The sequence below is a fragment of the Oncorhynchus mykiss genome, chromosome 20 (assembly GCF_057628025.1).
Source record: "Oncorhynchus mykiss isolate SJ-2025 chromosome 20, ASM5762802v1, whole genome shotgun sequence".
Lineage (NCBI taxonomy): Eukaryota > Metazoa > Chordata > Actinopteri > Salmoniformes > Salmonidae > Oncorhynchus > Oncorhynchus mykiss.
Genome location: NC_143041.1, coordinates 42,477,715 through 42,505,395, shown reverse-complemented (window position 1 = coordinate 42,505,395; position 27,681 = coordinate 42,477,715). Strand labels below are relative to the sequence as shown.

At 43.9% G+C, this 27,681-nt stretch overlaps 1 protein-coding gene across 5 annotated transcripts in view; it reads right to left on the bottom strand.

Annotated features, from left to right (window-relative positions):
* Nucleotides 1–740: 740 nt before the first annotated feature.
* The window catches only part of LOC110499447 (BAR/IMD domain-containing adapter protein 2), a 128,558-nt gene continuing 101,617 nt past the window's right edge, over nt 741–27,681 (bottom strand). For 4 of the 5 annotated variants that reach the window (XM_036956303.2, XM_090213104.1, XM_036956305.2 and 1 more), the window contains 5 exons: nt 27,243–27,447; nt 26,591–26,662; nt 25,908–26,094; nt 18,525–18,562; nt 15,531–17,480 (listed from right to left, as the gene is read on the bottom strand). In XM_036956303.2, coding sequence (XP_036812198.1) covers nt 17,438–17,480; nt 18,525–18,562; nt 25,908–26,094; nt 26,591–26,662; nt 27,243–27,447 — 545 coding nt within the window. In that variant the 3' untranslated portion in view covers nt 15,531–17,437. Of the gene's footprint in view, nt 832–8,618; nt 8,629–15,530; nt 17,481–18,358; nt 18,375–18,524; nt 18,563–25,907; nt 26,095–26,590; nt 26,663–27,242; nt 27,448–27,681 lie in introns of those variants that run through there. The other variant, XM_090213106.1, reaches the window with a different exon arrangement.

Below are 27,681 nucleotides of genomic sequence, written 5' to 3'. Positions count from 1 at the left end.
TTGTATAGCCTGTCTGGTTCAGGAAAAAAGCTCTCTTCCAACACGCAACGTCATTTTAAAATTATATAAGTTGCCTATATTCTTTGACAAAACACTTCAACCTACTTTTGTAACCCAACTTTAGGTATTTGTAAACGTTAATAAGCGATCAAATTGATCACTGGGCGATCTGTATTCAATAGCAGCTACTCAAGAAAACAATGTCCCTTTTTCTCTCTTCCAAAATCGATTGCTGTATGCTGGACGGAATGAAGGATCTATTTGTCGTTACACAAAGGATGTTTGTCAATGAAAATGAGGTTTTTGGCTACATCGTGTGGAAGCTGTAGGAATTGCAATCTCGGCCCTATTTAATTTGGTGTCCCTTAAACAATACATGCAAGTGGCGCATGGATATTTTTTTCCGTTTTCAGTGACCAGTTTTTCTTGCGCTTTTCGATGAAACACACGCTCTGTTATAGTCACAGCCGTGATTTAACCAGTTTTAGAAACTTCAGAGTGTTTTCTATCCACACATACTAATCATATGCATATACTATATTCCTGGCATGAGTAGCAGGACGCTGAAATGTTGCGCGATTTTTAACAGAATGTTCGAAAAAGGAGGAGGTAGACTGAAGAGGATAAGATCAATGCTGTGTGTGCTTGGATTTTTACAGCAGAATCAGGGTTATTCTCTTCCAATTGGCTGGCTAAATATATCCGTGCCTCACAGCAACCAATCAGAACCAAGGATAACAGGAAGTAGAGCATGGAGCTAATAGAGGATTGGAGGAGGATATTGGTCATGGTCAGAGATGAGAGGCCTGGGTTGGTCCTCAGTGGACTGGGCTGGCGGGGGGGACACTGTAGGGACAGGAGAGATGAAAGACAGGAAGTGGGGGACAAACAGTTATTAACACCCATTATTACAGAGTAGAGAATCATCACTTTTACTGCAGCAAGAGAGTAAGTTTGGAGCTGCCTCTGATTGAAGATGGGTTAAGAGTGAAATGAGACTGATGTGTGAACAAGGCAAGCAGTCGTGCTACAACATAAAATCAACAGAGAATGAAGATTGGGTTCATCTGTTCAGAACGTCCGTACAGGTATTTACAGGGTACCATTTCAGACCCAGGCTATGGACCCTCGTGAAACCAGACTAGCCAATGACAGTTGATGTCGAATTAAGTGAGATAATGAAAGTAAGAAAGACCAAGTAGACGTGAGAGGAAGCCAGTGTATGAATGCGTGATAGGGTTGGTTGGCTGAATGGCAACAGGTGCCTCATCTTGTCACTTACGAGGGGGGTCCTGCCGTCTCAAAAGCGGGCAAACTGTTCACTCAAAAGCCTCACACTGAAAGGTAAACAGAGTCCTGTGTTGTGAACATTCACGTCCATCTCGAAGAATAGATAAATAATGTCACTTACTTATCATTGTAATGTGTCAACCCTTAGTAAACTAACCATCGCCACAGTACTCAAACGGAAATATTTATCACACTACACATTTACATTTGATTAAACCCATTCTTTACATATAACCAATGAATCTGCTATAGACAGTAAAGCATATTCAAAACAATATTGTCTCATATATGGTTAGTTTTAAGTATTTTTCAAAAAAACTCCAACCAATGTTAGTAATACTAAAGTTAATCTTAGGTCATTATGTCATTCTCTGTTACTCCCCAGAATGCAATTTGTTCAGTACAACAAAACAAAAGAACCAACATAAAAAAAAAGTCACACGCAAAAACACAAACACACAAACACACAAACACACACACACACACAAACACACACACATTACACACACACACACACATTACACACACACACACACACAAACATTACACACACACACAGGCATTACACACACAAACACACAAACATTACACATTACACACACACATTACACACACAAACACATTACACAAACATTACACAAACACACACACATTACACAAACATTACACACACACACAGGCATTACACACACAAACACACAAACATTACACATTACACACACACATTACACACACACACAAACACATTACACAAACATTACACAAACACACACACATTACACACACATTACACACAAACACACATCACACACACACACACACACACACACATTACACAAACATTACACAAACACACACACACACACACATTACACAAACACACACAAACACACACACACACAAACATTACACAAACATTACACATTACACATTACACACACACATTACACAAACACACATTACACACACACACATTACACACAAACACACACACATTACACAAACATTACACAAACACACTACACACACACACACACATTACACACACACACACACACACACACACATTACACACACACAAACATTACACATTACACATTACACATTACACACAAACACACAAACATTACACACACAAACACACATTACACAAACATTACACAAACACACAAACATTACACAAACACACAAACATTACACAAACACACAAACAGGCATATGACACATTCAAACAAACATTACACAAATCACACCAAAACACAGAGTACTGTACAGACAGACACCAGCTAAAAGGCACTACAATACCCGTTGCAGGTCAGGGCTCACAGGTCAGGGCTCACAGGTCAGGTTTACATGCAGTTGGGAGAAGTACCTGTTTGTGAGCAGTGAGAAGAACTAGCTGGCTGGCTGGGGATTGGTGGTGGATCAGGAGAGAAGCCGTATAACATTATACTGTACCCTAACTCTCACAAGCCGCTACAAATCAACAGAGATGCATGACGCCAACACCATCATTAAGTTTGCCAATGACACGCCGGTGATAGGACAGATCACTGACAATGACGATGAGACAGCCTATAGGAGACCTGGCAGTGTGGTGCAATAACCTCTGCCTCAACACCGGCAAGAAAAAAGGAGCTGATCATAAACTACAGGAAATGGAGGACTGAGCACGCTCCCATTCACATGGAGCAGGTTGAGAGCTTGTAAGTTCCTCGTCATCCACATCACTAAGAAATTAACATGTTCCACACACACCCACATAGTTGTGAAGAGGGCACTACGGCGCCTCTTCCCCCACGGGAGTCTGAAAAGGTTTGGCATGTGTTCTCAGATCCTCCAAAAGGTCGACAGCCTGCCCACTGACTGGCTGCATCGCTTGGTACGGCAACTGCAAGGCACCCGACCGCAATGCGCTACAGAGGGTATTGCGTATGGCCCAGTACATCACCGGGGCCAAGCTTCCTGCCATCCAGGACCTCTATACCAGGCGGTGTCAGAGGGTATTGCGTATGGCCCAGTACATCACCGGGGCCAAGCTTCCTGCCATCCAGGACCTCTATACCAGGTGGTGTCAGAGGAAGGGCCCTAAAAATGGTCAAAGACTCCAACCACCCAAGTCATATAGACAGTTCTCTCTGCTTCTGTACAGCAAGCAGCAGTGGTGAATCAGGTCTTGAACCAATAGGACCCTAAACAGCTTGACTTTACCCCTTCTGTACCTACAGTGCTCTCAGAAAATATTAATATCCCTAGACTTTTTCCACATTTTGTTAGGTTACAGCCTTACTCTAAAATGTATTATATTGTTTTTTTCCCACACCAATCTTCACACAATACTCCATAATGATGAGAAAAACAGGATAAGACATTTTTGGTAATTTATTAAAATAAAAAAAATGTCAATAACACATTTACATAAGTATTCAGACTCTTTTCTCAGTACTTTGTTGAAGCACCTTTGGCAGCGATTACAGCCTTGAGTCTTCTTGGATATGGCGTTACAAGCTTGGCACACCTATATTTGGGGAGTTTCTCCCATTCTTCTTTGAAGCCACTCTTGCACTGTCCTGGCTGTGTGCTTAGGGTTGTTGTCCTATTGGAAGGTGAACCTTCACCCCAGTCTGAGGTCCTGAGTGCTCTGGTGCACGTTTTCAATAAGGATCGCTGTACTTTGCTCTATTCATCTTTGCCTCAACCCGGACTAGTTTCCCAGTCCCTGCCGCTGAAAAACATCCCCACAGCATGTTGCTGCAACCACCATGCTTCACTGTAGGGACGGTGCCAGGTTTCCTGCAGACGTAATGCTTAGCATTCAGGCCAAAAGTTTCAATCTTGGTTTCATCAGACCAGAGAATTGCATTTCTCATGGTCTGAGAGTCTTTAGGTGTCTTTTGGCAAACTCCAGGTAGGCTGTCATGTGCCTTTTACTGAGGAGTGGCTTCCATAGCATGAAGGCCTGATTGGTGGAGTGCTGCAGAGATGGTTGTCCTTCTGAAAGGTTCTCCCATCTCCACAGAGGAACTCTGGATCTCTGTCAGTGAACAACGGTTTCTTGGTCACCTCACTGACCAAGGTCCTTCTCCCCCGATTGCTCAGTTTGGCCGGGCGGCCAGCTCTAGGAAGAGTCTTGGTGGTTCTAAACTTCTTCCATTTAAGAAAGATGGAGGCCACTGTGTTCTTGGGGACCAGCAATGCTGAAAAAATGTTTTGGTACCCTTCCCCAGATCTATAACTCCAGATGTGGTTAACAGTTTGTTGAAAATGTAAGCATCTAGAGACCATCTTTAAAGGGACTATCTACAGTGAGTGTACAAAACATTAGGAACACCTTCCTAATGTTGTGTTGCACTCAGAACAGCCTCAATTCGTCAGGCATGGACAAAAATATATTTAAAGCGTCCACTGGGATGCTGGCCCATGTTGACTCCAATGCTTCCCACAGTTGTGTCCAGTTAGCTGGATGTCCTTTGTATGGTGGACCATTCTTGATACACACAGAAACTGTTAAGCTTGAAAAACACAGCAGCATTGCAGTTCTTGACACACTCAAACCGGTGTACCTGGTACCTGCTACCATACCACGTTCAAAGGCACTTACATGTTTTGTCTTGCCCTTTCACCCTCAATGGCAGACATACACGATCCATGTCTCAAGACTTAAAAATCCTTCTGTAACCCATCTCCTCCCCTTCATTTAAACTGATTGAATTGGGTTTAACAGCCTTCACCTGGATTAATCTGGTAAGTTTATGTCATGTTCCTAATATTTTGTACAGTCAGTGTATAGCAGACTATTTAAATAAAATGGGACCTAGTGTGCTGTCCTAGACTCCATAGAGACATGCAGTGTCCAGACCACCATCCAGGAAGTAACACCAAATATGCAAAGTGGAGGTATGATAGGTAGTACAGAGGAGGCTTAGGGTGGGAGGCTTAGGGTGGGAGGCTTAGGGTGGGAGGCTACTTGTAAGAGGGGAGGCTTAGGGTGGGAGGCTTAGGGTGGGAGGCTTAGGGTGGGAGGCTACTTGTAAGAGGGGAGGCTTAGGGTGGGAGGCTTAGGGTGGGAGGCTTAGGGTGGGAGACTTAGGGTGGGAGGCTTAGGGTGGGAGGCTACTTGTAAGAGGGGAGGCTTAGGGTGGGAGGCTACTTGTAAGAGGGGAGGCTTAGGGTGGGAGGCTTAGGGTGGGAGGCTTAGGGTGGGAGGCTTAGGGTGGGAGGCTACTTGTAAGAGGGGAGGCTTAGGGTGGGAGGCTTAGGGTGGGATGGCTTAGGGTGGGAGGCTTAGGGTGGGAGGCTACTTGTAAGAGGGGAGGCTTAGGGTGGGAGGCTAATTGTAAGAGGGGAGGCTTAGGGTGGGAGGCTACTTGTAAGAGGGGAGGCTTAGGGTGGGAGGCTTAGGGTGGGAGGCTACTTGTAAGAGGGGAGGCTTAGGGTGGGAGGCTACTTGTAAGAGGGGAGGCTTAGGGTGGGTGACTACTTGTAAAAGGGGAGGCTTAGGGTGGGAGGCTACTTGTAAGAGGGGAGGTTTAGGGTGGGTGACTACTTTTAACTAGCACTACTTCTACTAAAGATGGGAGCTTAGGGTGGGAGGCTACTTGTAAGAGGGGAGGTTTAGGGTGGGTGACTACTTTTAACTAGCACTACTTCTACTAAAGATGGGAGGTTTAGGGTGGGTGACTACTTTTAACTAGCACTACTTCTACTAAAGATGGAAGTGGGAACACAAAGTAATTTATCGTGACAATAGTAGCTAAGATTTTTTTTGAGCATTTAAGTGAAGGTTTAGACCCATTTATAATGAGTTGTTTCATCCACCAACACTTCTGTGATGCCCAAGTATCTATAACTACTTTAGTGCAATAGAGTAATTTAATGAGCCTATAGCTAGGTTTCTATCCAATTGGCGACAGCTTTTCACGTGAATATTTTTAAACTCCTCATAAAAACATGAACATTTTCCCATCACCAATGCATTTCTATCAAACCGACTAGTCTGTGTGTGATGACATACTGACACAGTGCTGGCTAGCCTACATTGTCATGTACTGTCATGTTGTCTTGTCTCTGTCCTTTCCCTTCACCCTGTCTCCCTCTGCTGGTCGTGTTAGGTTACCTTTTCTCCCCCGCTTTCCCCCAGCTGTCCCTTGTCTCCTCTAACTACCCATTCACCCCGTTCCCCACCTGTTCCCTTTTTTCCCTCTGATTAGGTCCCAATATCTCTCTCTGTTTCTGCTCCTGTCCTTGTCGGATTCTTGTTTGTTTGTGTCATTCATGCCTGAACCAGACTGTCGTCATGTTTGCTGTAACCTTGTCCTGTCCTGTCGGAATCTGCCGGTCCATCTGAGCCTACCTATGTTTGGTAATTAAAGAAGCTCTGTTTAAGTTGATTCGCTTTTGGGTCCTCATTCACGCACCGTAACAGAAGAATCCGACCAAGAATGGACCCAGCGACTTCGGATCCTCTCCACTCAGCCGTCGAGATCCAGGGAGCGATGCTAGGCAGACACAAGCAGGAATTGTCTGCTGCTCGACATGCCGTTGAGACCCTGGCCACCCAAGTCTCCAACCTCACGGAACAGGTTCACCATCTCCGCCTCGATCCACCGGCCACTTCCAGGGCTTTCGAATCTCCGGAGCCCAGAATCAATAACCCGCCGTGTTACTCTGGGGAGCCCACTGAATGCCGCTCGTTCCTCACCCAGTGTGATATTGTGTTTTCTCTCCAGCCCAACACTTACTCCAGGAGCACTGCTCGTGTCGCCTACGTCATATCTCTCCTTATTGGACGGGCTCGTGAGTGGGGCACGGCAATCTGGGAGGCAAGGGCTGAGTGTACTAACCAGTATCAAGACTTTAAGGAGGAGATGATACGGGTTTTTGATCGATCTGTTTTTGGGGAGGAGGCTTCCAGGGCCCTGTCTTCCCTATGTCAAGGCAATCGATCCATAACAGACTACTCTATTGAGTTTCGCACTCTTGCTGTCTCCAGTGGCTGGAACGAGCCGGCCTTGCTCGCTCGTCTTCTGGAGGGTTTCCGCGCAGAGGTAAAGGATGAGATTCTCTCCCGGGAGGTTCCTTCCAGCGTGGATTCCTTGATTGAACTCGCTATTCGCATTGAGCGACGGGTTGATCTTCGTCACCGAGCTCGTGGAAAGGAGCTCGCGCTCTCCGTCGCCTCCCTCTCCGCATCACTACCATCTTCCTCTGCCGGCTCGGGTGCTGAGCCCATGCAGCTGGGAGGTATCCGCATCTCGACTGAGGAGAGGGAACGGAGAATCACCAACCGCCTCTGTCTCTATTGCGGTTCCGCTGGTCATTTTGTCACTTCATGTCCAGTAAAAGGCCAGAGCTCGTCAGTAAGCGGAGGGCTACTGGTGAGCGCTACTACTCCTGTCTCTCCTTCAAGATCCTGCACTACCTTGTCGGTCCATCTACGCTGGACCGGTTCGTCAGCTTCCTGCAGTGCCTTAATAGACTCTGGGGCGGAGGGCTGTTTTATGGACGAGACCTGGGCTCGGGAACATGACATTCCTCTCAGACAGTTAAAGGAGCCCACGGCCTTGTTCGCCCTGGATGGTAGTCCTCTCCCCAGGATTCAGCGTGAGACGCTACCTTTAACCCTCACTGTTTCTGGTAATCATAGTGAAACCATTTCTTTTTTAATTTTTCGTTCACCTTTTACACCTGTTGTTTTGGGCCATCCCTGGCTAGTTTGTCATAATCCTTCCATTAATTGGTCTAGTAATTCTATCCTCTCCTGGAACGTCTCTTGTCATGTGAAATGTTTAATGTCTGCTATCCCTCCTGTTTCCTCTGTCTCTTCTTCACAGGAGGAGCCTGGTGATTTGACAGGGGTGCCGGAGGAATATCACGATCTGCGCACGGTGTTCAGTCGGTCCAGGGCCACCTCTCTTCCTCCACACCGGTCGTATGATTGTAGTATTGATCTCCTTCCGGGAACCACCCCCCCCCGGGGTAGACTATACTCTCTGTCGGCTCCCGAACGTAAGGCTCTCGAGGATTATTTGTCTGTAGCTCTTGACGCCGGTACCATAGTCCCGTCCTCCTCTCCCGCCGGAGCGGGGTTTTTTTTTGTCAAGAAGAAGGACGGGTCTCTGCGCCCCTGCATAGATTATCGAGGGCTGAATGACATAACAGTGAAGAATCGTTATCCGCTTCCTCTTATGTCTTCAGCCTTCGAGATCCTGCAGGGAGCCAGGTTTTTCACTAAGTTGGACCTTCGTAACGCTTACCATCTCGTGCGCATCAGGGAGGGGGACGAGTGGAAGACGGCGTTTAACACTCCGTTAGGGCACTTTGAATACCGGGTTCTTCCTTTCGGCCTCGCTAACGCTCCAGCTGTCTTTCAGGCATTAGTCAATGATGTCCTGAGAGACATGCTGAACATCTTTGTTTTCGTTTACCTTGACGATATCCTGATTTTTTCACCGTCACTCCAGATTCATGTTCAGCACGTTCGACGTGTCCTCCAGCGCCTTTTAGAGAATTGTCTTTTTGTGAAGGCTGAGAAGTGCACTTTTCATGCCTCCTCCGTCACATTTCTCGGTTCTGTTATTTCCGCTGAAGGCATTAAGATGGATCCCGCTAAGGTCCAAGCTGTCATTGATTGGCCCGTCCCTAAGTCACGCGTCGAGCTGCAGCGCTTTCTCGGCTTCGCGAACTTCTATCGTCGTTTCATCCGTAATTTCGGTCAGGTGGCAGCTCCTCTCACAGCCCTTACTTCTGTCAAGACGTGCTTTAAGTGGTCCGTTTCCGCCCAGGGAGCTTTTGATCTCCTCAAGAATCGTTTTACATCCGCTCCTATCCTTGTTACACCTGACGTCTCTAGACAGTTCGTTGTCGAGGTTGACGCGTCAGAGGTGGGAGTGGGAGCCATCCTTTCTCAGCGCTCCCTCTCTGACGACAAGGTCCACCCATGCGCGTATTTTTCTCATCGCCTGTCGCCGTCGGAACGTAACTATGATGTGGGTAACCGCGAACTGCTCGCCATCCGGTTAGCCCTAGGCGAATGGCGACAGTGGTTGGAGGGGGCGACCGTTCCTTTTGTCGTTTGGACTGACCATAGGAACCTTGAGTACATCCGTTCTGCCAAACGACTTAATGCGCGTCAGGCGCGTTGGGCGCTGTTTTTCGCTCGTTTCGAGTTCGTGATTTCTTATCGTCCGGGCTCTAAGAACACCAAGCCTGATGCTTTGTCTCGTCTCTTCAGTTCTTCAGTAGCCTCCACTGACCCCGAGGGGATTCTCCCTGAGGGGCGTGTTGTCGGGTTGACTGTCTGGGGAATTGAGAGGCAGGTAAAGCAAGCACTCACTCAAACTCCGTCGCCGCGCGCTTGTCCTAGGAACCTTCTTTTCGTTCCCGTTCCTACTCGTCTGGCCGTTCTTCAGTGGGCTCACTCTGCCAAGTTAGCCGGCCACCCTGGCGTTCGGGGTACGCTTGCTTCCATTCGCCAGCGTTTCTGGTGGCCCACCCGGGAGCATGACACGCGTCGTTTCGTGGCTGCTTGTTCGGTCTGCGCGCAGACTAAGTCCGGTAACTCTCCTCCTGCCGGCCGTCTCAGGCCGCTTCCTATTCCCTCTCGACCGTGGTCTCACATCGCCTTAGATTTTGTCACCGGACTGCCTTCGTCAGCGGGGAAGACTGTTATTCTTACGGTTGTCGATAGGTTCTCTAAGGCGGCTCATTTCATTCCCCTTGCTAAGCTTCCTTCTGCTAAAGAGACGGCACAAATCATCATCGAGAATGTTTTCAGAATTCATGGCCTTCCGTCAGACGTCGTTTCGGACAGAGGTCCGCAATTCACGTCTCAATTTTGGAGGGAGTTTTGCCGTTTGATTGGGGCTTCCGTCAGTCTCTCTTCCGGCTTTCACCCCCAGTCTAACGGTCAAGCAGAACGGGCCAATCAGACTATTGGTCGCATCTTACGCAGTCTTTCTTTTCGCAACCCTGCGTCTTGGTCAGAACAGCTCCCCTGGGCAGAATACGCCCACAACTCGCTTCCTTCGTCTGCGACCGGGCTATCTCCTTTTCAGAGTAGCCTCGGGTACCAGCCTCCGTTGTTCTCATCTCAGTTCGCCGAGTCCAGCGTCCCCTCCGCTCAGGCTTTTGTCCAACGTTGCGAGCGCACCTGGAAGAGGGTCAGGTCTGCACTTTGCCGTTATAGGGCGCAGACTGTGAGAGCTGCTAATAAGCGTAGAACTAAGAGCCCTAGATATTGTCGCGGTCAGAGAGTTTGGCTCTCCACTCAGAACCTTCCCCTTAAGACGGCTTCTCGCAAGTTGACCCCGCGGTTCATTGGTCCATTCCGTATCTCTCAGGTCATTAATCCTGTCGCAGTGCGACTTCTTCTTCCGCGATATCTTCGTCGCGTCCACCCGGTCTTCCATGTCTCCTGTGTTAAGCCCGTTCTTCGCGCCCCCGCTCGTCTTCCCCCCCCCCCCCCCATCCTTGTCGAGGGCGCACCTATCTACAGGGTCCGTAAAATCTTGGACATGCGTCCTCGGGGCCGTGGTCATCAGTACCTAGTTGACTGGGAGGGGTACGGTCCTGAGGAGAGGAGTTGGGTTCCCTCTCGGGACGTGCTGGACCGTGCGCTGATTGATGATTTCCTCCGTTGCCGCCAGGTTTCCTCCTCGAGTGCGCCAGGAGGCGCTCGGTGAGTGGGGGGGTACTGTCATGTACTGTCATGTTGTCTTGTCTCTGTCCTTTCCCTTCACCCTGTCTCCCTCTGCTGGTCGTGTTAGGTTACCTTTTCTCCCCCGCTTTCCCCCAGCTGTCCCTTGTCTCCTCTAACTACCCATTCACCCCGTTCCCCACCTGTTCCCTTTTTTCCCTCTGATTAGGTCCCAATATCTCTCTCTGTTTCTGCTCCTGTCCTTGTCGGATTCTTGTTTGTTTGTGTCATTCATGCCTGAACCAGACTGTCGTCATGTTTGCTGTAACCTTGTCCTGTCCTGTCGGAATCTGCCGGTCCATCTGAGCCTACCTATGTTTGGTAATTAAAGAAGCTCTGTTTAAGTTGATTCGCTTTTGGGTCCTCATTCACGCACCGTAACATACATTATGAGATTATTATGGATGAGAGATTATTTTAATTATTCAAAATGGCAGCCAAGCATCGATCATCATTTCACCAGAATAGGACCCTCGCTATTTATTGGAAAGTAGCATGAAGCTCATCACCGTGCCCTTTCACCAACCCATTAAATCACAACTTATTTCATCTGTAGCCTGATAAACTGCCTTCCCGATTCGTGAGAGGACCACACAACATATCATTACAAATACAACAGAGCTCTGAACTGAAGAAATAATTATTCTGCTTTTCTTCTATAGTAGAAAGTCAACGTACATTTGAGGTCATTTTTCAACATTACAACTGTTTTGGTATCCCCCCCCCCCCCCCAAATCATGCACAGCAATAATTCTCTGTACATCACTCAGATTGATCTTTACAACAAAACATTTGCATTGTTGCAAAAACAAAATTACAAATAGAAGAATCATATACAGTATATATATATATATTATACAGTGCATTCTGAAAGTATTCATACCCATTGACTTTTTCCACATTTTGTTACGTTACAGCCTTGTTCTACAATTAATTTAATTCATGTTTTTTCCTAAAGAAATCTACACACAATACCCCATAATGACATCACAATACCCCATAATGACATCACAATACCCCATAATGACATCACAATACCCCATGATGACAAAGCGAAACCCGATTTTTAGAAGCCACACCTCAGGAAAAGGTATGACAGCCCGCTTGGAGTTTGCCAAAGGGCACTTAAAGGACTCTGACTATGAGAAACAAGATTCTCTTGTCTGATGAAACCAAGATTGAACTCTTTGGCCTAAATGCCAAGCGTCATGTCTGGAGGAAACCTAGCACCATCCCTACGGTGAAGCATGGTGGTGGCAGCAACATACTGTGGGGATGTTTTTAGGGACTGGAAGACTAGTCAGTATTGAAGGAAAGATGAACGGAGCAAAGTACAGAGAGATCTTTGATGAAAACCTGCTCTAGAGCGCTCAGGACCTCAGACTGGGGCGAAGGTTCACCTTCCAACAGGACAACGACCCTAAGCACACCGCCAAGACAATGCAAGAGTGGCTTCGGGACATGTCTCTAAACGTCCTTTAGTGACCCAGCCTGAGCCCGGATTTGAATCTGATCGAACATCTTTGGAAAGACCTGAAAATAGCTGTGTATCGACGCTCCCCATTCAACCTGACAGAGGTTGAGAGGACCTGCAGAGAAGAATGGGAGAAAGTCCCTAAATACAGGTGTGCCTTGTGGCGCCAAGAAGACTCGATGCTGTACTCACTGCCAAAGGTGCATCAACAAAGTACAGAGTAAAGGGCCAAGATACTTACCAAATTTAATATTTATTTTTTTACATTAATTTTTACTATAAAAACCTGATTTTGTAACGTCACAAAATGTGGAAATGTCAATGGATCTAAATACTCTCCGAAGGCACTGTATGTATGCATGCAGGTATGTATGTACAGTGCCTTGCAAAAGTATTCATCCCCTTTGGTTTTACAATGTGTCATTTAAATGGACTTCTATTTGAATTTCATGTAATGGACATAACACAAAATAGTCCAAATTGGTGAAGTATTTTTTTAAATAAAAAAATTAAAATTTAAAATCGGGAAAAAAATAAAATCGGAAAAGATGTAAATAATAAATAAATAAATGCTATAAAGCCCCTAAATAAGATCTGGTGCAACCAATTACCTTCAGAAGTCACATAATTAGTTAAATAAAGTCCACCTGTCTGCAATCTAAGTGTCACATGATCAGTCACATAATCCCAGTATATATATACACGTGTTCTGAATGGCCCCAGAGTCTGCAACACCACTAAGCAAGCGGCACAACCAAGCAAGCGGCACTATGAAGACCAAGGAGCTCTCCAAACAGGTCAGGGACAAAGTTGTGGAGAAGTACAGATCAGGGTTGGGTTATAAAAACATCTCAGACATTTTGAACATCCCATGGAGCACCATTAAATCCATTCTTAAAAAATATGGCATCACAATAAACCTGCCAAGAGAGGGCCATCCACCAAAACTCACAGATCAGGCAAGGAGGGCATTAATCAGAGAGGCAACAAAGAGACCAAAGATAACCCTGAAGGAGCTGCAAAGCTCCACAGCGGAGATCGGAGAATGTCCATAGGACCTCTTTAAGCCATACAATCCAAAGAGCTGGGCTTCACGGAAGAGTGGCCAGGAAAAAAAGCCATTGCTTAAAGAAAACAATAAGCAAACATATTTGGTGTTCGCCAAAAGGCATGTGGGATTCTCCCCAAACATATGGAAGAAGGTACTCTGGTCAGATGAGACTAAAATTGAGCTTTTTCGCCATCAAGGAAAATGCTATGTCTGGCGCAAACCCAACACTTCGCTTCACCCCGAGAATATCATCCCCACATCATGTTGTGGGGATGTTTTTCATCGGCAAGGACTGGGAAACTGGTTAGAATTGAAGGAATGATGGATGGCGCTAAATGCAGGGAAATTCTTGAGGGGAAACCTGTTTCAGTCTTCCAGAGATTTGAAACTGGGATGGAGGTTCACCTTACAGCAGGACAATGACCCTAAGCATACTGCTAAAGCAACACTCGAGTGGTTTAAGGGAAAACATTTAAATATCTTGGAATGGCCAAAGACCAGACTTCAATCCAATTGAGAATTTTTGGTCTGACTTAAATATTGCTTTACACCAGCAGAACCCATCCAACTTGAAGGAGCAGTTTTTCCTTGAAGATTGGACAAAAACATCCCAGTGTCTAGATGTGCCAAGCTTATAGAGACATACCCCAAGAAACTTGCAGCTGTAATTGCTGCAAAAGGTGGCTCTAGAAAGTATTGACTTTGAGGGGGGGAAAAGTTATGCACACTCAAATTTTGTTTTGTCTTATTTCTTGTTTGTTTCACAATAAAAATATTTAGCATCTTCAAAGTGGTAGGCATGTGTCGTAAATCAAATGATACAACCCCCCCAGGTTGTAAGGCAACAAAATAGGAAAAATGCCAAGGGGGTGAATACTTAAGCAAGCCACTGTATGTATGTGTGTGTGTATATACACACACACACCCTTTCAAAAGTTTGGGGTCACTTAGATTTCCCTGTTTTTGAAAGAAAAACATTTTTTTTTGTCCATTAAAATGACATCAGCAATTGATCAGAAATACAGTGTAGACATTGTTCATGTTGTAAATGACTATTGTAGCTGGAAACGGCTGATTTTTAATGGAATATCTACATAGGCGTACAGAGGCCCATTATCAACCAACACTCCTGTGTTCCAACGGCACATTATGTTAGCTAATCCAGGTTTATCATTTTAAAAGGCTAATTGATCTTTAGAAAACCCTTTTGCAATTATGTTAGCGCAGCTGAAAAATGTTGTCCGGATTAAAGAAGCAATAAAACTGGCCTTCTTTAGACTATCTGAGTTGAGTATCTGGAGCATCAGCATTTTTGGGTTCGATTACAGGCTCAAAATGGCCAGAAACAAAGAACTTTCTACTGAAACGCTTCAGGAGTGATGCTTGCTGATAATGGGCCTCTGTACGCCTATGTAGATATTCCTTTTAAAAAAAAACTATATAAAATATCAGCCGTTTCCAGCTACAGTAGTCATTTACAACATTAACAATGTCTACACTGTTTTTCTGATCAATTTGATACAATTTTAAAAATTGACAAAAATGTTTTGTTTTTCTTTCAAAAATAAGGACATTTCTAATCGACCCCAAACCTTTGAACGGTAATGTATATCAAACAAATGCCCCCCCACAGACTGGTCATGCTCTCGCTCTTCAGATGTGGCAGTCTGAATACTCCAACCGTGGCCTTTTTCTAGAGGAGAAAGAAGCATTGGCAAGCTTCTGGTCGTAGTAACTCGTTTGAGAGCGCTTTTGTCTCTACATTTAACACAGACAGAGAAGGGGGTTGGCAAAGCTAGGGGAAGAGAGGAGTTTGGTCACACACACAAACAGAGAGACGGTGCGGGAAAGAGACAGCAAAAGAAGACACCATTTTGTTTGAATGAGTTTTGGGCTGTAAATGTCACTTATTCTTCTCTTTGGAAAGTGGTAATAATTGGGTGAATCTAATAGGATTTAAAAGGGAGATTCAAAGATGGAATTTCTGATTTAGACAGGACCAGGTCTTGACGAACATGTAGACAAGCAGACAGACTAGCGTCTTTCTTTATTCAGCACATGGAAAGAAACAGACATGTTTTATCCTGCCTCACATATCATGCTTTTTCCCCCGTTCCCTTTATTTTAATACAAAGACCAAAAGTACAAGAAGGCTGAATGAAGTCACAATAACAAATCAACTCCTGTCCTTTTTTTTTTTTCCCCCCCCGAGGTCGCACAGTTGTTCATTTCATATGTGCTGCAAATATATGTCACAATAGCAAGAGTTACAGTGACATGTGACAAAATGCTATTTATTACAACGCTCTAAATGGCTATTGATCCAATTATTGCCATAATTTGCAGTTGTGCTGTTGGCATCCGTTCAGTCACTCCAACATTTCTGCATACACTATATGTGTGCAGATCAGAATGACCAATTATTTCTGTGATATATGGTAATTACGCAACGGTTAGATTGAATGGTTTATAGCTAGCAAACATTTATTAAATGTTAGTCACAACTCATCTTCCTATTGTGTGCACAGCAAGAGAGGCACGGTGTAGTCACAATTATGGCATCCGGGCAGCACTGATTGGAGGGGATGAGAACAGAGGCTGTTGCTTTGGCAACATGGTTTCCACACCATGAAATGTAGCACCTTTGTTGTGGGATGGCCGAGGTGCACAGGCTATCAGTCGTTTCTTCTTTCATGCATGAATGCCTGAACAGTAATCCTACTCAGAGCCTCGCAACTCTTTCTTTCAGGGACGGTTGTTTTCTCCGTTCAGCCTTGTGTATATTTATATTAAAAAGACAAACAAACAAATAAAAAAGATATTCAGAAATCCACAAGCATTTGATTATCAGAGTAAAAGTCCTTCACACAGCCTGTCAGGTGACCTCTGACATCATAAAACATGACTCTGTGGCTAATAATAACAACAACAACAACAACATGTTTACAGAGAACGTCACAAATCATACAGAGTATTGGGTCTTTAAGGTGCGTTTTGATCCGCTGATAATCAATAGAGATATACTAAATCATATATTTTACTTTATGGTACATTAATGTACAGTACACATTCATGGTCATCCATTCATTGGGCGGATGCCCCCCAATAAGTTATAATAATGAGAAAAAAACCAAAAACATTTACATTTATTTAAGTTATTTCACTACGTGTGATACATACATACATACCCCTGTCATTTGAAGAGGAACGTTAAGACGTTATCAGAAGAACCTCACAGTCTATAAAGTAACGTTATTCTCTTACGGATAAGAAGAAGACCCAGTATAGTTTTGACTTGACATTTGTTTTGATAATTCATCATCATCTGTACATGACTAAAACAATCCCCTTTGGATTACCATTTTGATTTACAATGATATTATAAATACTTCAACCTTCAATCTGGTGTAGAATGTTAAAGATTTTTATTTTCAATTATTTTTTACTATTTTATTATATATGTTTACAGAGGAATAAATCCCCATTGAATAGAAAAGACATATACATGCATGAAAGACAAGCAAAAGATTTTCCTTATTTTCATCCTCAGTCCATCATTCCAATGATTTGGATGGTGCCAGGATGGTGTCGGTCCAATAGCGGTGGGTACTGGGAACTTCCCAGTAGTGTGAAAGTACCAGGTGAGAGAGGCAGGAAGGAACGGAAGATAGAGGATAGACAATTCCTTGGTGGAATTGGGGGGGGGGGGGGGTAGACAAGGCTTTCCCTTGGTGGAATTGGGGGGGGGGGGTAGACTGGTAAGCGCCGGAGGAGAGGGGAATGTTGTGGTGGGTTAGAGAGAGGAGGGGTGAGGGTTAGAGGGACTGGTGAGGAGGGCGGATGATGAGGGATTGCAGAGGTGCCTGGCAGTCAGTAAGTCTTATTGCAGCAGCAGCAAGCCGAGTCTGTGTCTGTCTGTCCCTTCTCACACTGTCGAAATCAATTTCGTAACTGTTCCCCCTTCAGAACTGTGGAACAAAGAGAAGGAGAAGCTTCCAGGTATCTACAGTATATAGGCACTCAGAGAAACAAGTGGCGCAACACAACCACAGCCAAAAAACACTCGGCCAATCAACAGGCATTTAGTTTGGCCAATTTTGGCGCAGGGTCCCATGTTGCTGCCTCCGTCTGAACAATCCATTCATCCATTCATGATGAGTATTTGAATATCATAGTATTTCATACAGTTAAGATAACCCTTTCCCCAGATATATAAAAAGGAGAAGACCGTAAAATGCTAATTTCATGTCTTCAATCTAATTTCTCTGATATGCTACAACAAATGAACTGACGGCCTTTTCACATTCAACGTTTACTGCAGACCTGAGTTCAAATAGCATAGAAAACACCCGCTATATGGACCCAGGTCTAGTGTACTGTAGCCTATATACATGGACACAGAGCATGGTGTGGGCAGCAGCGCAGAAGGGATAGTAACAATAAGTAGCTAGGAGGGGAGTGTTCAAGCCTGAGGCTTTTCCCCAAAATCAAATGTACAAATGACACGTAACAATAAAAAGCAAAAAGCAACAAAGTAATAGGATAAAACACTGAGGAAAAATATTTATTTGACCACCTAGGAACGGTATAAGGTGATTCCCATTGGTCCAACATGGGTTGAGGTGGACCAACATTGGGTTTTTGGGCAAACCAACCTTTCTGTCCCACATGATGTCACATAATCATGATAAAATCATAGCTACGTCTCGTCATCAAATAAATAAATACATAAAAATCAGGGGGAAAAAAACTGAAACACAGAAAAATAAACCATTAAAATGATATGGCAATTAACACAACAAAAACCTGATATGTCCTGGTTTGTAGTTCGATAGTTTGTTGGAACTCCTATCAGGGGAATACTTAAGGACACTAATTACTTGTAGTGTTTGCAAGTCCATGAAATCATATCCAATCTATCTAGCCTGGTGCCACCCGGCCAAACCTTATCAATTCAGTATCACAACTGAGTATTTTTTTTATCTATAGAGAAAAAAAGAAGTGTGCCTTACCTCTTAGGAAAACATTGCTCATACTGTTCAAGTCCTTGCTGTGGAGACAAAGAAAAAACAAACACTTTTCAGTCATCAAGTCATTGGCACTTTTGTGTCACACTAGAAAGTTGAGAATACATGATAAATAGTACTGCTTGATTGGCAATCCAAAACTGTATCAATTGAATTGCTGGAGATATTGTCAGTAGTAGTTTGTGGTCGTGTCTGGCTTTTGATTCAGCTTCAGAGTGTTCAATGGTCACATGTACAGGGTTGCAGGTGTGACTGCAGGGTACAGTGTTTTATAGTCACATGTACAGGGTTGCAGGTGTGACTGCAGGGTACAGTGTTCAATGGTCACATGTACAGGGTTGCAGGTGTGACTGCAGGGTACAGTGTTTAATGGTCACATGTACAGGGTTGCAGGTGTGACTGCAGGGTACAGTGTTCAATGGTCACATGTACAGGGTTGCGGGTTAACTGCCTTGTTCAGGGTCAGAACGACAGATTTGTACCTTGTCAGCTCGGGGGTTTGAACTTGCAACCTTCCGGTTACTAGTCCAACGCTCTAACCACTAGGCTACCCTGCCGCCCCTATAATACTGGACTGGAAAAAGATCCCTGGTGGCATGTTCTTGCGGGGTAAGTGTGTGTCAGAGCTGTGTGTAAATTGACTATGCAAACAATTTAGATGGTTGTCGTCTAATTTTCAACACGTTTCTTATATAAGAGAAAAAGTGATGCAGTCAGTCTCTCCTGAACTCTTAGTCAAGATGGCTCGCTGTTGGCATTTCCTTCCAAAGTATGCCCAATGCCCAATGAAATAATCATACAAATGTGTTGCAACATCAAAATGTTTTGAATAAGCCATCTGAGTCAATGAAAGAGGGAGTTTAATTTTGTCTTTCTGCCTAGAATTTCATTTAAAGTACTCCAAAAGTCCTTTATATCATTGATCTTGGCTTCATAATAAAGTTGATTATTTTTTGTTGAGTTTTGTCACATAATTTCTCAATTTGCAGTAAGTCAGCCAGATGTGCAGCCAGACTTATCAGCCATTCCTTTGGCTCCATCTCTTTCAACAATACAGTTTTTCAATTCCTCATCAATCCATGGAGCCTTAACAGTTCTAGCAGTCCGTTTCTTTACAGTTGCATGTTTATCTATAATTGGAAGAAGCAAATTCATAAATTCATGAAGTGCAACATCTGGATGCTCCTAAATCACATCAGACCAACAGATTGTTTTAACATCATCCACATAAATCACAGCAAAATATTTTGTACGCTCTCTTACAAACTATTTTATGCCCAGTTTTTGGAACTTTGGCTTTCCTGGATATATATATATATATTTTATTTATTTTTCCTTTCATGTAACCTTTATTTAACTAGGCAAGTCAGTTAAGAACAAATTCTTAATTACAAGGAGGGCCTACAAAAAGGCAAAAGGCCTCCAGTGGGGACAGGGTCTGTGATTATAAATAAACAAATTATTACATAAAAATATAGGACACAACACACATCTCGACAAGAGACACAACACAACACTACATAAAAATAGACCTAAGATGACAACACAGCATGGCAAGCAACACATGACAGCACAGCATGGTAGCAACACAACACTACATAAAAATAGACCTAAGATGACAACACAGCATTGCAAGCAACACATGACAGCACAGCATGGTAGCAACACAACATGACAGCACAGCATGGTGACAGCACAGCATGACAACAACATGGTAGCAACACATCATGACAACATGGTACAAACACAACATGACAACATGGTAGCATCACAACATGACAACAACATGGTACAAACACAACATGACAACAACATGGTAGCAGCACAACATTACAACAACATGGTAGCAACACAACATGACAACAACATGGTAGCAACACAACATGACAACAACATGGTAGCAACACAACATGACAACAACATGGTAGCAACACAACATGACAACATGGTAGCAACACAACATGACAACATGGTAGCAACACATCACGACAACAACATGGTAGCAACACAACATGACAACAACATGGTAGCAACACAACATGACAACAACAACAACATGGTAGCAACACAACATGACAACAACATGATAGCAACACAACATGACAACATGGTAGCAACACAACATGACAACAACATGATAGCAACACAACATGACAACAACATGGTAGCAACACAACATGACAACAACATGGTAGCAACACAACATGACAACAACATGGTAGCAACACAACATGACAACAACATGGTAGCAACACAACAACAACATGGTAGCAAAACAGGGTACAAACATTATTGGGCACAGACAACATCAAACAGCCAAACGGTAGAGAGCCATTATATTGTGATCACTGCATCCAATGGGTACGGAAATAACTTTAGAACTAAGTTATACAGTATTAGTTAACAGGAGATCAATACATGTGGATGATCTTGTTCTTGTAGTCTTTCTAAACACACTGGTAGGTTGATTAATAACCTGAACCAGTTTACATGCACTGCTTGCTGTGAGAAGCTTCCTCTTGAGTGGATAGCTTGATGAAAACTAGTCATCAACCACGGTAGGGGGGGGGGGGGGGGGTAACCATAGGGGGAGCAGCAGTCAGACTAAATGACCATAGGGGGAGCAGCAGTCAGACTAAATGACCATAGGGGGAGCAGCAGTCAGACTAAATGACCATAGGGGGAGCAGCAGTCAGACTAAATGACCATAGGGGGAGCAGCAGTCAGACTAAATGACCATAGGGGGAGCAGCAGTCAGACTAAATGACCATAGGGGGAGCAGCAGTCAGACTAAATGACCATAGGGGGAGCAGCAGTCAGACTAAATGACCATAGGGGGAGCAGCAGTCAGACTAAATGACCATAGGGGGAGCAGCAGTCAGACTAAATGACCATAGGGGGAGCAGCAGTCAGACTAAATGACCATAGGGGGAGCAGCAGTCAGACTAAATGACCATAGGGGGAGCAGCAGTCAGACTAAATGACCAAAGCCAAAAGTTAAAAATTCAATCAAATCACTTTTTTTTTTGTCACATGCGCCGAATACAACCTTACAGTGAAATGCTTCCTTACAAGCCCTTAACCAACAATGCAGTTTTATGCCAAGAGTCATGGGTTAGATTCCTGCTGGGGCCACTTCAGAAAAATGTATGCACACATGACAATAAGTAGCTAATATTAAAATATATTTAAATATACTTAAGTATCAAAAGTAAATAATTAAAAATTCCTTATATTAAGCAAACCAGACGACAACATGTTCCTGTTTTGAAATGTACTGATAGCCAGGGTCACACTCCAACAGTCACACATTATTTACAAAAGATGCATGGGTGTTTAGGGAGTCCACCAGGTCAGACGCAGAAGGGACGACCACGCGTTCTCTTGATAAGTGCTTGAGTTTGTGAATGCTTAACAGGACAGGAAAATAGCCAATGTAACGACTACTTCAGGGAAAATGTACGGACTAAAAAGCAGGAAAGTAGTTTAGTAAAAGTACAAGTTCTCAAAAATATAAATAGTATAGTAATGTACAGATACCCCCCCGCAAAAAAACATTTAAGTAGTACTTTAAAGTATTTTTACTTAAGTACTTTACACCACTGCTAAATTGCTTATATAATTAGTATATGATCAGTCATTGAAGTGTGGACAGTTGCCAAACAAATATGAGCCAGTAGAGGGCGCCAGCTGAACACAGCAGTACAACCATTGAGTGACACAGCTGTATAAAACTAACAAACGGTCTGTTCTAACTCTACTTTTTTCTATCCCTGGAATAATCTGAAGGGGAAAACAAGACCAAGAAGTTATGTGACAATCTGAGTAATTAGAGACTATTATCATGCCCACATACAGTACCTCTCCACCTCCCGCCTCCTCCTTCCCAAGCCCTGCAAAGGGCTGTGTTAAAAGGGTTTTGGTGTTACATAATGCAGCACAGCCCCCGCTCTCGCCTCAGCGACAATGTATGTGTGTGCAGGTCTCCAGTCAGCTGGGCTAGTCCCGTTATCAGCTGGGCTAGTCCCGTTATCAGCTGGGCTAGTCCCGTTATCAGCTGCGCTAGTCCCGTTATCAGCTGGGCTAGTCCCGTTATCAGCTGGGCTAGTCCCGTTATCAGTTGGACTACTCCCGTTATCAGCTGGGCTACTCCGTTATCAGCTGGGCTACTCCCGTTATCAGCTGGGCTACTCCCGTTATCAGCTGGGCTACTCCCGTTATCAGCTGGGCTAGTCCTGTTATCAGCAGTCTCAAGTCAGCTGGGCTACTCCTGTTATCAGCTGGGCTACTCCTGTTATCAGCTGGGCTACTCCTGTTATCAGCTGGGCTACTCCTGTTATCAGCAGGGCTACTCCTGTTATCAGCAGGGCTACTCCTGTTATCAGCAGGGCTACTCCTGTTATCAGCAGGGCTACTCCTGTTATCAGCAGGGCTACTCCTGTTATCAGCAGGGCTACTCCTGTTATCAGCAGTCTCCAGTCACAATCACTTTCCTCAGTACTAGAAGCAGCAGAGCGGCAAGCAGCCTTCTCTAATCTGGGCTCTGTCGTCTCTGCGTGGCCCGTCACAAAACACAGACACACACACTCAGAAAAACACTACACACACACACACACACACTCAGACAAACACACACATACTTAGTGTGTGAGGCAGAGGGGAACTGATCCCCTGTTTATGTAAGTTAATGGGCCAGAACGTTGTGGGAAAGCTGTGTTGCGTGCCAACGGGTACCTAAACACACAGCCTGTCACACTGATGGTTTACTGCACAAGGGACTTAAGTCACATGTGTTGATTGATTCCTCCTATATACAGTGGGGCAAGAAAGTATTTAGTCACCAATTGTGCAAGTTCTCCCACTTAAAAATATGAGAGAGGCCTGTAATTTTCATCATAGGTACACTTCAACTATGACAGACAAAATGAGAGAAAAAAAATCCAGAAAATCACATTGTAGGATTTTTTATGAATTTATTTGCAAATTATGGTGGAAAATAAGTATTTGGTCACCTACAAACAAGCAAGATTTCTGGCTCTCACATACCTGTAACTTCTTCTTTAAGAGGCTCCTCTGTCCTCCACTCGTTACCTGTATTAATGGCACCTGTTTGAACTTGTTATCAGTATAAAAGACACCTGTCCACAACCTCAAACAGTCACACTCCAAACTCCACTATGGCCAAGACCAAAGAGCTGTCAAAGGACACCAGAAACAAAATTGTAGACCTGCACTAGGCTGGGAAGACCGAATCTGCAATAGGTAAGCAGCTTGGTTTGAAGAAATCAACTGTGGGAGCAATTATTAGGAAATGGAAGACATACAAGACCACTGATAATCTCCCTCAATCTGGGGCTCCACGCAAGATCTCACCACGTGGGGTCAAAATGATCACAAGAACGGTGAGGAAAAATCCCAGAACCACACGGGGGGACCTAGTGAATGACCTGCAGAGAGCTGGGACCAAAGTAACAAAGCCTATCATCAGTAACACACTACGCCGCCAGGGACTCAAATCCTGCAGTGCCAGACGTGTCCCCCTGCTTAAGCCAGTACATGTCCAGGCCCGTCTGAAGTTTGCTAGAGAGCATTTGGATGATCCAGAAGAAGATTGGGAGAATGTCACATGGTCAGATGAAACCAAAATATAACTTTTTTGGTAAAAACTCAACTCCTCATGTTTGGAGGACAAAGAATGCTGAGTTGCATCCAAAGAACACCATACCTACTGTGAAGCATGAGGGTGGAAACATTATGCTTTGGGGCTGTTTTTCTGCAAAGGGACCAGGACAACTGATCCGTGTAAAGGAAAGAATGAATGGGGCCATGTATCGTGAGATTTTGAGTGAAAACCTCCTTCCATCAGCAAGGGCATTGAAGATGAAACGTGGCTGGGTCTTTCAGCATGACAACGATCCCAAACACACCGCCCGGGCAACGACGGAGTGGCTTCGTAAGAAGCATTTCAAGGTCCTGGAGTGGCCTAGCCAGTCTCCAGATCTCAACCCCATAGAACATCTTTGGAGGGAGTTGAAAGTCTGTGTTGCCCAGCAACAGCCCCAAAACATCACTGCTTTAGAGGAGATCTGCATGGAGGAATGGGCCAAAATACCAGCAACAGTGTGTGAAAACCTTGTGAAGACTTAGAGAAAACGTTTGACCTCTGTCATTGCCAACAAAGGGTATATAACAAAGTATTGAGATAAACTTTTGTTATTGACCAAATACTTACTTTCCACCATAATTTGCAAATTAATTAATTAAAAATCGTACAATGTGATTTTCTGGATTTTTTTTCTCATTTTGTCTGTCATAGTTGAAGTGTACCAATGATGAAAATTACAGGCCTCTCATCTTTTTAAGTGGGAGAACTTGCACAATTGATTGCTGACTAAATACTTTTTTGCCCCACTGTATATGAGGGCATAGCTAAATGCTCTTGACTGGTGTACATACAGTGTGTATGTGATCCTTTTAGGTGCAGTTAGTAAAGTATTGAAAAGAAAATGCCTTCACACTTTAAATGCTTTCAAAGTTTCATGGTTTGTGCATATAAACCTCCTGTGTGAACATGTGTGTGTGTGTGTGTGTGTGTGTGTGTGTGTGTGTGTGTGTGTGTGTGTGTGAATTGAGAATGCCTCAAATTAAAATGTAATTTTTGAATTGAAGTAGTAAACAGGATACAGACTCGCAATTCGAAATTTCAATGAAAGGAAATAGAATTTAATTAATTGAAATGTATTGAAATTCTACTGCCCGTTCTATTCTATAATAGGTGAAGTCAAATATAAATATTGTACATAAAATATGTCATTATGTACATTCAATATTTTCAGGACAAAAATTATCAAGGAAAACGAAAAACTGTATGGAAATATTCTAAGTTATTATTTAATATCTGAAATGTTATTCAATATGGAGAAAATGCTACATTTCCCAGAATGCATTTGTTTATCATTCAAGTTAACCCTGAGACCTTCAAAAAGAAACCATAGAAATGAAATGATTGATGGAAATATAATTAGCTATTCTAAGCACTAAGGTTAAGCAAGTAACTATATGAACAATGTTTCCAGAGAAAAGTGATATATTCTTTGGTATCTGGAAGGGTGACCTGTCAGATTCAATGAAACTCTCATGTTCTTTGACTGAGTGGAATTTACTTGAATTCCACTTAATAAGATTCTACTTCCTGTCACTCAAACTCTACATCAAATTCTCCATCCTGTGGAATGTGACCTATTCAATTTGAATTTCAATTCATGAGTTGAATGGGAGTCAATTCTACAATTCTGAGTTGAGCACAATCCTGGTATCTACGTGTGTTTGTTTGTGTGTGTAGTAGTTGTTGTTGTTGTTGTTGTTGACCTGTGAGAAGCCCGGCCCTGCCACGCTATATGGCCGTTGTTGCCGTCTGCTGCTGTGTGCCATGGCTGCGCTCTGCATGCTCTGTGCCAGCAGGCGAGATGACATGCCGTAGTCTGGGGGAGGGACACCTGCCATGTCCTCTCTCTCCAACAGGTTCCCCGTGCTGCTGCTCTTACCATGGTGGAGACTGGTGACAGACACAGTCAGTTAGTTAACACAGGGACTGAAATGAAAACTGTGATTGGCTGCATAGTCGGACAGCGTAAACTGGAGCCATGACGTAGGCCTAGATTCAATAGGTATCGCGGAAGATCCGTGCTGCAGCACGACTGGAATTTAAAAAAAGGCAATGTTTCCACATTTACACACTGCATTCATGATAAACGCTGCAAACGTCGGCTCTATCTGAAACTACCGTTGCATTTCAAATGCTCTATAACTGGGACCTTCCGCGATATGGATTGGATCTAGCCCATAGTCAACCCAGTCACACATTAAAGAAAATATAACAAAATTTAAAAACAAATCCAGAATTGAACATAACTGATCTCAAACTTTGAAAATGAACAAATTAGCTTCAGAGAGAGAGAAAGGAGTAATTCTCTGTCTATTGAATAACAGATAAAGACCTGTTTCCTTACAAATACATCACACAGTAGTGACAAAAAATATGTAAAACGTACTTGTTGACTCGTAGTTTGTTGCTGTCAGTCTCGGGGATGACACGTGTGTAGGAGAAAGGGAACCAGCCACGCCTAATGAGCAAACAGTGGTTCAACAGATGAATCAGCAAACAGTGATTCAACAGATGAATCAGCAAACGGTGATTCAACAGATGAATCAGCAAACAGTGGTTCAACAGATGAATCAGCAAACAGTGGTTCACCAGATAAATCAACAAACGGTGGTTCACCAGATGAATCAGCAAACGGTGATTCAACAGATGAATCAGCAAACAGTGATTCAACAGATGAATCAGCAAACAGTGATTCAACAGATGAATCAGCAAACAGTGATTCAACAGATGAATCAGCAAACAGTGATTCAACAGATGAATCAGCAAACAGTGATTCAACAGATGAATCAGCAAACAGTGGTTCAACATTGACAGCAGCACCTAGAGTCGGGATGCTTATGACGTCATATTTAAATGTAAAGATTCACACTAACTATAATAATATATACCATTTAGCACACGCTTTTATCCAAAACAACTGAAAGCCGTGAATGCATACATTTTCACGTATGGTATATTTCAAGAGTCACGCTCTACCAATTGAGCTAACTCATAGTGCTATAGACAAAAGGGAATGGGGATGGAGTTAGGATACTTACATGTTGTTCTTTTCGTTCTCTCCATAGTGCCATCCGTCGCGGGCCTCCGGCACCAACAGGGTGATGACATCTCCTTCAGAGAAGCTGAGCAAGGTGCTGTTGTCCCCCGCTGCATGGGAGAAAACGGCCTGGACACGGGTGCGTCCGTTCTTCTCCAGCCCTACAGCCATGGAGCTGGACCGGGGCAGGGTCCGGGTCTCTGGAACTGAGGAGATTTTACTTTACTTAAAACATATATTTTTTTTTTTAACAAACAGGGAGTTAATAGCTGGACGTTTCTACATGTTTCTCTACAGTTGTACTGTACCTTACTACTGGACATGAGCTTGACTAGATCTAATGGACTTATGACCAAATCTAGGGGTTGCCTTCACACTTCAATATTGCTGGACCACAGAACTTCGGCAATGTAGTCCTAGGTCTTTAAGCAGATAACTAA